The 15,449-nt window shown below is 43.5% G+C and overlaps 1 protein-coding gene across 4 annotated transcripts in view; it reads left to right on the forward strand.

The window, feature by feature from the left end:
* The window catches only part of RFFL (ring finger and FYVE like domain containing E3 ubiquitin protein ligase), a 74,627-nt gene that overhangs the window by 2,883 nt on the left and 56,295 nt on the right, over positions 1-15,449 (forward strand). The window contains exons 1-2 of one of the 4 annotated variants that reach the window (XM_055401119.2): positions 12,366-12,493; positions 13,299-13,455. The exons of 2 other annotated variants lie outside the window; for them this stretch is intronic. Coding sequence is in view for 1 of the 2 variants with exons in the window: in XM_055401093.2 (XP_055257068.1) it covers positions 4,056-4,101 (46 nt within the window). In the remaining variant the exon portion in view is untranslated. Of the gene's footprint in view, positions 1-3,594; positions 4,102-12,365; positions 12,494-13,298; positions 13,456-15,449 lie in introns of those variants that run through there. One more of the 4 variants, XM_055401093.2, reaches the window with a different exon arrangement.

The raw sequence follows: 15,449 nt of genomic DNA on the forward strand, positions 1-15,449 counted from the left end.
ATTTGGACCTATTAACGTTCAGAATTGGAGCAGTTGGTTAAGAGAATCTACCTGTTTTTAAACATTTTCCTTTTTCAAGGCAAGCATAAAAATCTTGAGTTTCCTCTGGGGAAAATCAGCTCTTTAAAAATCTAATAGGAAAACAAAAGCTGTTTTTTCCAGCTTTTTCCCAGTATGATTATTCTTAAACTTTTCTTCTTTTCTGGTTTTGCCAGTACAGTGACTAGTGAATAATGATCCAGAGGCACAGGAAAACCCAAGCTCTCCCAAATCATCAAAAGAAGGCCACATTGTATTCATGTAGCTTTAGCCTTTTTAACTAAAAAATGAGTTTTATTACAAGGAGTTCCCAAAGCCAGCCACTCCTTAAAAGATTCGTTATATAGCAGTTTTGTCACTGAGGGGTTCTTAAAAATACAGACTTCCCAGCTCCACTTCCTGAAGTGTTTTTTTGTTTTTGTTTTGCGTGGATAAGTGATGACCGAGAATCTGTATTTTAAAAGGCACTCTGGGCAGCTACTTACAAAAAGCTCCCCGAGTGATTCTGATCTGCAACCGGGTTTAGGAACCAGTGTTGCATCGCTTTGAAATTCTTTATAAATTGGTAGTCCCTTTAAAAGCGTCATTATGGTATTCAGGATGTTTGATTTGCTAGAATAGTCCATTTCCGAGTCATGACAGATAACAAAGAGCTTTTATAACTTTTATGTAAATTACTTTCCAGAGGGGCTCTGTCTGCTGTATTATCTGTCAGGAGTCATGAGGGAGGGTTGGTGAGAGTAGCTTCCTGTATTTCCTGAGTGGACAAATGAATGATAATGTGGAAACCACTGGAGGACTGAACAGGTCGTCAAATCTAGTTCTGGTCAGGGTTGCACAGGAGAGCTGCCTGGTCATCCTCTGTATGTAAGATTTTAAAATAAAGCCAGTTTGCCAGATGTTTCATTTCTACATTAACTGAAGCGCTTATTGGATATGATAGATGCTTAGTAGGCAATAAAATTTAGTCACAGGTCCTTTGCCGAGTTCATGGAAGGAAGAAAAGGTGAAATCCAGAACCCTCTGAGTTAAAGCAGAATGGGGCACTTAATAGAGAATTAAATTTTGGGGAAATGTAACAGTTTAGAAAAGAGACAAACCTGGCTTTAAGTCCCAGCTCCTCCACCTCCTGGCTGGCCTTCTTTCGTTGTTTAGTCCCTAAATCGTGTCTGACTCTTTGTGACCCCATGGACTGCAGCCTGCCAGGCTCCTCTGTCCATGGGATTTGCCAGGCAGGAATACTAGAGTGGGTTGCTATTTCCTTCTCCAGGGAATCTTCCCAACCCAGGGATCAAACCCGAGGCTGCTTTAGACACGTCACTTAACATCTGTGGGCTTCCTTTTCATCTTCTGCCAGATGAAAATAATACCTGGTGGCATTGACCAGTGGATGAAAAGAGAGCAAATCTCTTCTTTGTACATTGTGTGGAGCTCAATGAACGTTCTCTTCTCCCACTTTCTTGGAGGATTTTTATTCCATAGGCTTCAGATATCTTGCTAAATCTGGCCTTCCCCCTGTCTCCTTCCAGGAATATCTACTCGGTCAGCTCTTTTAGAAAACGTATGAGAGAGTGAGGACTCAAGAAGCAGAGAATATGGTAAAGAGGAATGAGTCACAGATACTTGAAAAACATTTTTTTCTTAGAATGAGTGGAGTGTAGGCATAGATCCAGAATGACTGTGGGAATAAATTCATGACATTGTCCAAATTCTGCCTTCAGTGTCTGGGCCGTAGCCTGGGAGCTCAACTCAGGCTCCCAGGCTTGGGCGGGGAAGGGGGGGTACTTTAAATAGCACCTGACAGCCCTTTCTTTTCTCATCTTCCTCCCCCCCTCCCTTTTTGTTTTTTTCTTCTTTCCCTCTCTCCTCCCTTTCCCCCTTTTTAAACTGCCTTTCCTTTCGCCTTGCCAATCATGGCCACAGTAATCACAGATCAGGCCGCTGGAACTCAGGCTAAAAAAGGTTGCTGGTTGCTAACACCTGTCCACCCAGCTAAATGAATAGGATCTTTTGTGGGTAGGAGGTTAAAAAAGCTGATGAGTACAATACTGGCTTAAAGGACCTATTAATGATCTAACATATGTAAATGAGTGATTTTAAGCCATTTTGGAGATCTGTTTCTTATACTCTACGTTTATTTTTTTTTTATATTGAATTAGGATGTTGGCTGGATTTTTCCATGTGTGAATCTGCTTATTGCCCAGACAGACTAATTTTTGTCATATCGATTGGGAATCATTTATATTCTAAAGAAGTTTCTGCCCTTAAGGGCCTTTATGTTGTTTGGCAATGTCTAACTTGTGTGTAATACAATTAAAGTTTTGTTCACTGTGCTGCTGACATAATTAGTTTAATTTCTGCTCCTTATATATTTCTCTTGGCAGCTGGGAAATTAAAATACAAAATTTTGCATAAAACTGCTTTTTTGAGGGGGTGATTTTACTGTGAGTTCAATGGACTTAGGCCCGAGGGTACAGTTTTGAAGATGTCTTACTCAACATTCCTATAATAGTCTCTTTTTCTCTCTTAGAATTAATGTATTAAGACCCATAATTGGCTGTTCAAGCATTCAGAAGAGACAATGTTTGGCCTTTACCCTGTGATTCTATTTTTTCCTATATCTCTTTTGAGGAAATGTGTGTAATTTTTTGAAACCCCTAAGTATATTACAGTTACAGTATATTACATGAGCATGTGAACTTTTGCGAAGACTAGAGAATGGAGTGGTTTTTTCTGATAAGCTGTATTAATTCTCTCCTCAAATCACCACTCTGTTCTTTTTAGATCATAGCGTGTGCAGACCTGATGTGAAAGTGAAAAGGCTGTGATGCCTGGCAAATCCTCTTCACAATTTTTTTCTGTGATTCGTTTCACAGAGATGGCTCTAGTCTTCAGGAGCAGAAGTCGCTCTCAAGGAGACTTTACATTTAATTACTCTAATCCACACTTAATTTCCTACAGCGTTCTTGGAGAGATTCTCACTAGGCTGCTGATTTCATGGAGTCATGACCTATGAAGGTTTTTATCTCTGTTAAGCCTGCTAACTTTTTTTTTTCTGAAGGGAAAGTGACGTTGGTCTGGTAATTTCTCCATTGTCTTCTCCTGTAAAAAGATAAGCAAAACCTTTTGGCTCTCTCAGCCTCTTTCATCACGCATATGCTGAATTTGAACTTTACAGAAGTTTTTTGAGCTGGTGTTACCTGACTTTTAAAAGCTGCCTCCTCTCTCGCCACTGCTACAGATTAAGCCTACATCTCCTGGTTTGACCTTCACACGGTTTTTCTAAAACGGCATGTAAGAACAAGGTTTCATTATCTCTGGGTTGTGGAGTGAGTGGTCACGGACAGAGGAGCCTGGCGGGCTACAGTCCATAGGGTCGCAAAGAGACCAACAGGGCTGAGCAACTGAGCATGCATGCAGTGGTCAGGTCTCCTAGGGCAATCGTTTGTTTCCACCAGGCCAGTTCTCAGGGTAGGGGAAGCCCACCCCATTTGAACTACTTGGAGCCAGATTGATTTGCTGAAACATTTTAACTGTCTTGATCCACTTTGATGAAATACTGCCTAGTCATCCTGAAATTTACAGGAAGTTAGGCCTACTGGAGGCTTTGCTGCCCCCACCCCACCCCTAGTGGTTAAACGTAATTAGTTTGTAATCAGCACCATTGTTTGTTTGCAACTGCTGGATTATGTTAAAAGACTTGGAAGAAAAGCTTTTCTTAAGGAAATGGAGCAGCCTCCTGTCCCATCGCGGCTTTTTCTTGTTTTCCCTGTTCATCTACTTTGAAAAATCTTCGCAGTCTTAGTCCTGATAAGGCCTATGAATCAGTATATTTCATGCAATAAGAAAGTTCGTGTCCCTCCAGCAATTTCTGTGAATTCCACCTCACCCTCCCTTTAAAAAAAAAAAAACACAAAACTTTCTTCCTGATTAAGATATCTGCTTGAGAAATAACCAGACTTCCTGGGTCTTGAGTCAGTGGTTCCGTAGCCAGTGAATTGCACCCCCTCCTGATCATGCTGAATTATTATCTTCAAGGCATGGAAGAAGATCCACTAGAGGGTGAGCCTTTATTTGAAAATGCTGGATGAAAGGAGTGTTCTGATTTGGGGAAAGAGGGTGGAGTGTTTTCTAGGGCTTTGGAGAGAGTGGGGGCAGCTTTGTTCAGCCAGTTTGAGGAATCCTGTCAAGAATGGCTCTCAGGAAGAGGGCGGAATTGCCTTGGGAATGATTTTTGCAGACCAGCAGCTGTGGTTTGGGCAGGTTGGATTTTATGGAGGTGAAGAGGAACAGTTAGGGGTTAAAATTTTGTGCTGGGAGTGTGGGGTGGGAAGGAATAACTGAGGGACTAGGAGAATTCTTGGACCTTCTCTCACTTCTGTCTGCTTCTCTACCTCTTGAGCGTGATTAGATTTAAGTGCCATTCTTGGTCATTTTGTCCTGTACTGATGGAAAAACCTGCATAGTCATCCTGTGTCACAGCTGAAGTTTACCTTGGCTAGTGTTTGCTGCAGAGCGGGTGGGGAGGGGCTACCCTAATGCTCCCAGAGGGCTTGACAAGGGCACGGCCGCCCTCCCTACCTCCCTCACCACCTCCCTCACCATATGGTTGGACCCAGCCTCCAGGTGACTCTGAGTCATCACTCCCACGCCCATTGATCTAGTTCAGTGTTTCCCAACTGTCTGGACTGGTGACAGAGTTGCAGACTGGCAGCTTGAGGAATAGTGACATGAACCAGCCAATTAGTGGGGTATGTAAATATGACACTTCTGTAGCTTCACCCCCAGATACTCGTCATCAGATTCCTAAATTTTATTTATCTGAATACATTTTTCTATACAGCACATCACCATGTCTCCTGTACTACCAAGGCTAATATTAAAAATGAAAATACATTGACATTTACATCTAATTTGGTTTTTGAGATACCACCTATCCACACCTGCACTGTTATTTGTGGAAACGCTCAGAAATAGCTGCCTGAAATCTTTCTTTTCAGGTTTTCAGAAATAGCACAGACATAAAAATAAGTCACTAGTTTTATTTGGAAGAGGACTGGTACAAAATTTGAGAGTTCTGAGTATCATGTCAGGAAAGCAGATCTTGATACCATAGCCAGAAATGTTTACATGTATTTTAATATACATTTGGTCTTCCCAACCAAACAGCATTTTCCCCCCACAGTGGGAAAGTTGAAATTTGTTGTTGTATGGATGTGAGAGTTGGACTGTGAAGAAAGCTGATCGCTGAAGAATTGATGCTTTTGAACTGTAGTGCTGGAGAAGATTCTTGAGAGTCCCTTGGACTGCAAGGAGATCCAACCAGTCCATTCTAAAGGGTGTTCATTGGAAGGACTGATGCTAAAGCTGAAGCTCCAATACTTTGGCCACCTCATGTGACGAGTTGACTCACTGGAAAAGACTGATGCTGGGAAGGATTGGGGGCGGGAGGAGAAGGGGACGACAGAGAATGAGATGGCTGGATGGCATCACTGACTCGATGGACATGAGTTTGAGTGAACTCCGGGAGTTGGTGATGGACAGGGAGGCCTGGCGTGCTGTGATTCATGGGGTCGCAAAGAGTCGGACACGACTGAGCGACTGAACTGAACTGATTACTGATATTATAAAAGCATGTTAAAATATGCTTTCTGTAAGTTTTTTGTTGTTTTAATTTTGGCTGTGCTGGGTCTTCATTACTGCACGGGCTTGTCTCTAGTTGCTGCGAGTGGGGGCCACTGTCCAGCTGGGTTGCATGGGCTTCTCATTGCAGTGGCCTCTCCTGTTGCAGAGCACAGGCCCTAGGGTGCAAAGACTTAGGTAGTTGTGGCACATGGGCTCAGTAGTTGCAGTTCCCGGGCTCTAGAGCACAGGCTCAATAGTTGTGGCGCACGGGCTTAGTTGCTCCTTGGCATGTGGGATTCTGTGGATTCTTCACTCCTGAGCCACCAGGGAAGTCTGCTTTCTGTAAGTTTTAATATACTGATTTAAAAAATACTTTTTACCTAAAGTAGTTTATCAGGGATTACACTCAAATCGTGACTTTTTAAAATTTTATTTATTTATTTTTTTGGTGACATTTAAAAAAACAATTCTTAGAGGCATTAGATTATTATTGCAGTAGATCAAAGTTTTCAGTAACTGTCAGTCTCCTGGGTACTTATAGAAAATGCCGTTGGGAACTTATAAAAGCTGCTGTTTCCTGGTTGCTAGCCCACAGCTATAGAATCTGGGAATTTGGGAATGAAGCTGGGGATTCTGATGTAGCTTATCTGCAGACCACACTTGAAAAAATATTGCTGTCAGAAGGAACCACTCATTAAAAAAATGAACATTGTTGAGAAATGCTGATATTGGGGGGCTGCCTTCAAAAATTCTGCAGAGGAGGAATTCAAGGCATAGGGAAATAAAAAAATCTCCAGTTCACCTAGTCTCCAAGTTAGTTGGATCTTGCACACCAGCAGTGGGGTCTGCTGAGTCTAAGTGGATACTGTTTCCATGAGGTTACACCAGGGTGTACCACCTTATTGGTTTCTCCTCACCTGTGTGTGTGCGCGTGCCCACTTGTGTTTGTCTGACTCTTTGCAACCCCATGGACTGTAGCCTGCCTGGCTCTTCTATCCATGGGATTTCCCAGGCAAGAATACTGGCTTGGGTTGCTCTTTTCTTCTCCAGGGAATCACGTCCCATCCCAGGAATCGAACCCGAGTCTCCTACTTGGCAGGCAGATTCTTTACCACTGTGCCACCTGGAAAGCACATTGATTCTCTAATTGCCCTTAAATCAGAAGCTGTAGGATAGGGCAAGGATGCTCCGATTCCTTCAGAACAATAAATGACACAATTGGCATTTTTGTAAGTGAAAAGCTAGTGCTTCTGAGACTCTGGTGAAGGACCAGCTTTGTGAAGTGCTTATCCAGTCTATTGCCAACTAATATTTTTATAAAGTACAAGAAAAATGAATTACCAGAAAGTCATATACTTGGATGCACAGCAGTGTATACCTACTATGAATTTTTTGTGTTTATCTTACTACAGATCTCCATGGATGATGTGTGATTGCACACTTTGAGTAGCATTGTTCTAGGTAGTTCTGAGGACATCTTAGGAACTTGATGTTGTCGTTGTTCAGTCCTAAGTCATGTCTGACTCTTTGAGACCCCATGGTCTGTGTCACACCAGGCCTCCCTGTCCTTCACTATCCCTCGGAGTTTGCTCAGATTGATGTCCAGTGAGTTGGTGATACTGTCTAACCATCTCATCCTCTATTGCCCCCTTCTCCTTTTGCCTTCAATCTTTCCCGGCATCTGGGTTTTTTCCAATGAGTAGGCTCTTCCTATCAGGTGGGCCAAAGTATTGGAGCTTCAGCATCAATCTTTCCAAAGAATATTCAGGAACTTGATAGGCTACCTGTAGTTGAAGCAACCAACTAAGAACTCCCTTACCTGGAGAGAGTTCTACCACTTGGTGACCTGCTAGATCAGAAAAGGTGAAGACACACCTTTTTATTTTCCTGACTGCAGTGAATCTTTGTTGCTGTGCACAGGCTTTCTCTAGTTGAGGTGAGCTGAGGCTACTCTCTAGTTTTGGTGTGCAGACCTCTGTTGTTGCAAAGCACAGGCTCTAGGCGAGCAGGCTTCAGTGGTTGTGGCACGCGGGCTTAGTTGCCCCAAGACATGTGGGATCTTAGTTCCCGACAGGGATTGAAAGCAAATCCCAGCAGTAGTAGGAGGATTCTTAAGCACTAGATTGCCTGGGAAATCCCAGGACTCTTAATGTATTTAAGAAAATGTTGATAGACCTTGCGTCTGGTACCTACATCAGAAAGGATATTTACCTCTTTTGACTAAATATTAGGAAAGTGTTTCCAACTTTTCTGGCCTGTAACTTGCCTTACAGTTAATAAAGATGCTTAAAGATGGGAGACAGAAAATAATGTTTAAGGGTGTGCCGTTTCTTTGAGGCACTTCAGAGTGGTTTTTAGAACCCTTTTATAAATAGGAGCAAGCATTATTAGTTTTTGTGGCTATAATGTAAAAATGAGTGTTGACTCGGAGCAGGGGGAAAGAAAAACCTCTCCATCCATGCGTTGCGTCCTGGTTTAATTGCTTGGTTGGATGAAATGTCAAACTTGATAGATTATTAGAGCTGTTATTTTGGTGGTTAAACAATAATGGAACTGTTTGGATGTTTGCAAGGAACACTGCTCCCTGTGTTTGGACTTTGCTCTGGAGAAAGTTTCAATTGTTCAGAAGCAGTACTAGTTACAAAATGCAGCTTCTGTGGCTCCTAGCACAGCTGTCTAAATTACTAGCTCTGCTGGGTCCTTTGGACAAGCATTGTTTAACACTTTGGGAAACAATTTGTGTTTCTGATTCCAGAATGTCTATGGTTGTTCTTGACTAGTTGGGAGACCTGGAAATGGGAGAATGGTATTACGTGTGTCTAAGTTAAGTCCAGCTTTTCTTTTCCTTTAAGCATCTCTAGAACAAACTCTGTCTTTCTCACTGGGTAGGGATGGGTAGGGGGGGGGTTATGATGAGACTATTGATTCCCTGGGCCTTTTCTTTCCTAGTTAGTGACTGTTCAGTAGAATAGCAGGTTGTTGGGCTGTGTGCCCACCTACGGAGGACTTGGGTCGTTATAACCTTACGGGACTTCTCCTTATGTCTTATTTTACCCCAAGGGTTCTCGTGTTGTAAATGATGGAGTAATGGTGGAAAGTCACTTTCAGGAAGAAGCCCAGATGAGTGTAGAAAGTAAAATTTTGAGCTCGAGGCGTGTGTCCTTTGAGGTGTGTGTCCTGCTTCTGAACATGTGATAACTGGCTGAGAGAATCACAGAGGAACCATCACTGACATTTTTTCCACCAACCTCATCCTCATGTTTTAGAGACTTTTGTAGCAAAAGCTATTTGTAGTAAGAAGCCTGTCCCATGTGAGGTGCCTACCCAACCTGGTAACCACATCTTTCACGGTTTATTTGTCTAATTGCTGTAGTTTTCAGATGCTTTTGAGTTCAAGCAGGGCGCTTTGGGCTGCATACTGAGCTGAAATTGCGGTGAGAGTTCACTCTGCGTGGGTTACCTCTGCTGCCTCCTGGCTCTTTGCTTCTGGCCCCGGGGAAGCTCTGATAAAACCCCGGGAGGGTTGGGGCACAGGTAACACCTGAGGTACATTTCAAACGGTTGAGCCAGCAGTCAACCCACACTTCAAGAATCTCTTTTTCCTTTTTATTTCTGGTGTCGAAGGGACTGCAGAATAATATGAAATATGCTTCCCTTGCAAACAATTTGCCTTCCTTCTTTCCCCATAGTGGTTGGATATTTGGACGAGCAATTGTAATTGCACCTTTATGGTCACGTACGTCCCTTTCCCCCAACATATCTAAGCCTTGGCAGTAATCTGTGCTCTATCTCTATAATTTTATCCTTTTTGAAATGTTATGGAAATGGAATTGTGACAGCATGTGGCATTCTGAGATTGGCATTTTTCACTTGGCATGACGCCCGCCATCTGAGTATTTAGTCATGTTGTATTTAGTTGAATTTAATAATGCTTTTTATTGCTAAATAGCGTAAGTAGTATGGATGGATGGGTCACTATTTTTTTAAATTGAAGTATAGTTGGCTTACAATGTTTTCATTTCTGGTGTACAGCAAAGTGATTCAGATTATATATATATATATGTATAAATAAATATTCTTTTTCATATTTGTTTCCATTATGGTTCATCACAAGATACTGAATATAGTTCCCTGCACTGTAGAGTAGGACCTTGTTTTATCCATTTTACATATTGTAGTTTCTATCTGCTGATCCCAAACTCCTAATTTATCTCTCCCTCACCCCTTTTCCCCTTTGGTAGCCATAAGTTTGTGTTCTGTGCCTTGGATGTATCACAGTTTTAACCATTTACCTATTATAGGGCATTTGAGTTGTTTCCAGTTTAGGGCTGTTACAGATAAAGCCATTATGAACACTTGTATACAGGTATTTGTGTGGATACAGGTTTTAATTTCTCTGGGTTAAGTGCCTGGGAATGTAATTGCTGAGTCTTAGAGTAAGTATTGGAAAAGGCAATGGCAACCCACTCCATTACTCTTGCCTGGAAAATCCCATGGACGGAGGAGCCTGGTAGGCTGCAGTTCATGGGGTCGCGAAGAGTCGGACACGACTGAGTGCCTTCACTTTCAATTTTCTCTTTCATGCATTGGAGAAGGAAGTGGCAACCCACTCCAGTGTTCTTGCCTGGAGAATCCCAGGGACGGGGAAGCCTGGTGGGCTGCCGTCTATGGGGTCGCACAGAGTCAGATACGATTGAAGTGACTTAGCAGCAGCAGCAGCAGAGTAAGTATATCTTTAGTCTCTTAAAGAAACTACCAAACTATTTTGCCCAGCACTGTACCATTTTACAGTCTGTCCCACCAGCAGAGTATGAGATCCAGTTTCTTTGCATCCTTGCCGGCATTTGGTATTGTTCCCATTTTTTAACTTTTTAAAACAAGTAGCATATCTAGTTTTTAAATTCATCAGATTACTTGTAAAACTGATTTGATTGACAGAGAGCAGAGATTTTTGAGTTGTGGTTAGCCCTCAATGTAGCTGTGTCTCAGGACAGTGGTCAGTGGTCTGTTGACCTGCTTCTTAATCCTCTGCCCTGGAGAAGAATCCACCTGCAATGCAGGAGACCCCAGTTCGATTCCTGGGTTGGTAAGATCCGCTGGAGAAGGGACAGGCTACCCACTCCAGTATTCTTGGGCTTCCCTGGTGGCTCAGCTGGTAAAGAATCCGTCTGCAGTGCGGGAGACCTGGGTGCAATCCCTGGGTTGGGAAGATCCCTGGAGAAGGGAAAGGCTACCCACTCCAGTATTCTGGCCTGGAGAATTCCATGGACTGTAAAATCCATGGGCTTACCAAGAGTTGGTCAGGACTGAGCAACTTTCACTTTAGTGTCTTCGAGAGAGGGAAGACTAACCAAGACTACCCTTGGGGGAGGCATGGACCATGAGCATGAGACTCACTTTCCCTACCTGGCAGGACCTGGCACATCTCTGCGTCTGAACGAACCAGCTGCTGTCCCAACACTGAATTCTGGTTAATTCTTTACAGGTTTACCTCAGTGAATGTAGCCTTAAATAGGCTGAAAATTTGGCCCAGAATGGCCCTAAGAACTTGTTCAGAAAATTTCATTTTCTTTGTCCAGTGATCTTAGGTACTTTATTTACTTCACTTCTGATAATGTTAATTAGCTTACCCTGCTCATTTAAGGGAGAAGGCAATGGCAACCCACTCCAGTACTCTTGCCTGGAAAATCCCATGGGTGGAGGAGCCTGGTAGGCTGTAGTCCATGGGGTCGCACAGAGTCGGACACGACTGAAGTGACTTAGCAGCAGCAGCTCATTTAAGTACTGAAATAGCAGAAAAGTGTATGTAGAAAACAAAAAGTAAACCTTCACCCCTACCAAAATTAACTACTAAGTGACTCTAGACTTTTGAACTATGTTTTGTGTCTCTCTCTATGTACGTATGTATGTATGTATGTATTCTGTGTGTGTGTGTGCTCTCCACCTGCTGCCTGTACTGATTCCCCCTGCCCCCCACCCCGCCATGGATGGTATATTGTGGGCATTTTTCCCACTGATTCTTTTTTAAATGTTTAAGTGAAGTGAGTGAAGTTGCTCAGTCGTGTCCGACTCTTTGTGACCCCACGGACTGTTGCCTACCAGCCTGCTCCGTCCATGGGATTCTCCAGGCAAGAATACTGGAGTGGGGTGCCATTTCCTTCTCCAGGGGATCTTCCCAACCCAGGGACTGAACCCTGGTCTCCCGCATTGCAGACACAGGTCAGAGCCACCACAAAACTTTGGGTTCCTTTCTCTAACTCCTTTTGTTCTGTTGTAAACAAGATGACAGTGATAACTTTGAAAGACCCAAATAATGTCTTTTACTCCTTGTTACTTGAGTTTGAATTGAAATAAATGTGTGGCTTTATTTGCAAGTAAATCCTTAGAATTCTAGGTGTTGGGCTCTGTCTCTCCAGTCTATTGTAAATAATGCAAGTCTGACTTTGTGATGTGATCTCTTGCAGAGCCTTGAGGGAAGCAGGAACTGTGAGTGCAGAAATCATTAAGAGAGTGTATAGTCCTCTGGGTATTTGTCCACTCTTTGGCTGCTTAGTCAGATGGAGTGTTTTCTTAAGTGCTGCTGAAATGCGCAACTCGGTTTTTATTTTGAAATCTCTCCTGTCTTCTCCGCCTCTGCCATTATTCTGATTACCCTGATGGGACTTTCCGGCTGTGAAGTCTTACCCTTTTTATTTCCATAGCCTACAGAAGCCAGTATGAAGGGTAACTGTGGGTGAACAGGGAATCTTATCTGCATGGCTTAGCAGTCACCCATCAAGATGAAACACGTGTCAACAAAGGTCCTCTAGACTTAGGACGCTGAAGGAAGGTAACTTTATCTGGTGGCATTTTTAGTGGAAACCCGGGTGAAAAATTTAGGAAGTTTGACTTACTGGAGGCAGAGCATGAGCAGAGACAGAATGAGAAGAGGATGGGGAGGGGAAAGAGAGAGAGAATGTGTGGAAGTGTTTTGGGGAAGAGAAGAAGCCAGAGCTACAGAGTAAATAAGAACTATGGGGACTTTCCTGGAGGTCCACTGGTTGAGACTTTGCCTTCCAGTGCAGGGAGTGGGGGCTGATCCCTGTTCAGACAGTTAGGATCCCACATGCCTCAGGGCCCAGGAACCAAACCATAAAACAAGCAGTGTTGTAACAGATTCAATAGAGACTTTGAAAGTGGTCCGCATAAAAAGAATCTTTTTTTTTTTTTAATGTTTATTTGTCTGCACTGGGTCTTAGTACTGACCTGCAGGATATTCAGTCTTCCTTGAAGCATGTAGGGTCTAGTTCCCTGACCAGAGATCGAAGCCAGGTCTTAGCCACTCAACCAGCAGGGAAGTTCCCAAAAAATATCTTTAAAAGAAAAAAGAAAAAAAGGAGTTATGAATTAAGGAAATCTTCAAAGTTGAATTACAGGATCTTTATTCTGAGAGGGTGGCTCCTGGGGAATAGGACATGAGCTTACCAGTCACTTCATTATGAAGCTATTGGGGTTGCTTAGGTGATGGAGTTTGATGACAAGGGCCTTCTCCCTGCCCTTCTTCATATTAGCAGCTCAGGGGGGAAAAAAATTAAGAAATAGCTTTGTATAGAAAATTACACCCATCCAGTGATTTCCAAGGTTTCTGTTGCCAGGTTTCTAAAGAGAGCCGTCCAGGATCGCAGTTTGGTCACGTCGCAGACTTCCTTGTGCCGAGTCTTGTCATCAGGTCGTCAGGCTCTGTCCATCAACTTTGGAGTCTTCCTTCCTGTGGGCCTGCTCTTTCAGTTCCCGTATTTCACTGCGCCCGAGGTAGGCAGTTGCAGCGTCCTTGGTATCGGATGCCTTTCTGTCCTTCGCAGTATTACGCCGCGGTGGATGTTAACGTGCCCAGCTTCCATTATAGAACAGACTGGGAGCTGTGCCCTGGGGACAGGTTTGGCCGCACCCACACCCTCCTGCAGCTCGCTGGCGGTTCTGCCGCACGGGGCTGTGAAGCGGGTTGCGCCTCACACAAGTCCCTATATCCAGACACTAAAGTGGCTCGTTAAAGATTAAAGGGATGACTGCCTGGTCCTTCTGGCCCCAAGATGGAAAGATCCCGGCCGTGGCGACAGCCTCTGACTCCCAGGAGAGGCCATCTTATCCCACAGGGTTGTGCTTCCAAACATTACAGCAAGCCTGCGGTGGCTGATGCTGTGGCGATAAGTTGGCATCTGGGTACTTGCAAGACATGTGAGCTCTCTAGCACCCCATGGTTTGAATTTCTGGGCAAAACTGCCTCATCAGGAAACTGAAAGCCTCTCCTTTCAACCCGTGCCTTCGGGGAGGTTTTCTCCTTTGTTTTATTTGGCTATTCTGTTGAGCCAAGTGAACTTTAATTTTCACAGCTATAAAAATTCCATTAAGCCCCTTGTATTGCATCCCAGGTGTGAAAACAGGGCTGTGGGTGAGAGCGAAAATCCTTAAGAGTAGTTAGCATAATTGCCTCTGGAGGCTTGAAGGAAATACCGGTCCAAAATAAATACAGTTCAGTTGTTATATAGTCTTATTAAAAAAATTATTTATTTTTCTCTGTGCTGGGTCTTTGTTGCCGTGCATGGGTTTTCTCTAGTTGTGGCCAGCAGGGCCTGCTCTCTGCTCTCTCTGCATGGTCTTCTCCCTGCGGTGGCTTCTCTTGTAGAGAATGGGCTCTCGAATGCGCAGGCTCAGTAGTTGCTCTGAGGCTTGTGGAACCTTCCAGGACCAGGAATGGAACACCTGCATCGGCAGGCAGATTATTAGTCCATTGTACCACCAGGGAATTCCAGTTGTTATATTCTTGATGGTTCTTGTGGGTGAGGGGACTAATGTCTAAGACCTGCTCTGTGAGACTCCTGTTCAGTTTGGGGGTCTTTAGTGGGGGTGGAGGGTTGGGGGAGGGAGTGGTAACAATACTACCAAAGAAAACATGCTTTATTTTACAGCGCTTAGGGGACAGAACTATGACCTGGCTCTCAAAACATGACCCAAGGGCTGTTTGTATCAGAGTCACTTAGGAAAGGGAGATGCTTATTAAACATTCCCATTCTGGGGCCTCCTTTCACTTCTGCTAATTCAGAGTGTCTGAGAGACTGGATTGGGAAGTGATAACTTTTCAGTAAGCACCCCTGTTGATTCTCAAGGACCCCTAGAGTTGATTCTCAAGTATCCTAAAGTTCTCTTCATGTTTCATGCTTAATTTCTGTGATTTATTAGATGATCGCTGTTTGGTTAACATTCATTGTCTTTTTTGAAGAATAGATACTCTAATTTAAAGAAAAAAAGGGGGGAGTTATGAGATTCCTAAACATCCAGGATTAGAATTTGTCAGTGTCTCTAATTATCAACAAAGTAGAAATGCCACTGGTTCCTGGAAATTTTGGCTTATCAATTCACTGTCTTCCCAATCTGTAAAAGGATGTGGGGGAAAAATAGAAGAAGGATGTGAACATAAATATTAATTTTGTTAAAAAGAGGAAATGTGCAGTATTACTTAGGATGCCAGAAATGGGGAAGCAGGTAAAAGGGGTGCGTGGAGAGGAAAGAGAAGGGGAAAAGATTCAAGTAGTTTATAAACAGTAAACAATTTAAAACTTTAAACTGGATTTTAAATTTGTTGTTCAGTTGCTCAGTCATGTCTGACTCTTTGGGACCCCATGACCTGCAGCATGCCAGGCTTTCCTGTCCTTTACTGTCTTCCAACGTTTTGCTCAAAGTCATGTCCATTGAGTCGGTGGTGCCATGCAACCATCTCATCTTCTGCCCTCCACTTCTCCTCCTGCCTT

The sequence above is a fragment of the Moschus berezovskii genome, chromosome 20 (genome assembly GCF_049115385.1).
Source record: "Moschus berezovskii isolate FMDL1 chromosome 20, NW_MosBer_1.0, whole genome shotgun sequence".
Taxonomy (NCBI): Eukaryota; Metazoa; Chordata; class Mammalia; order Artiodactyla; family Moschidae; genus Moschus; species Moschus berezovskii.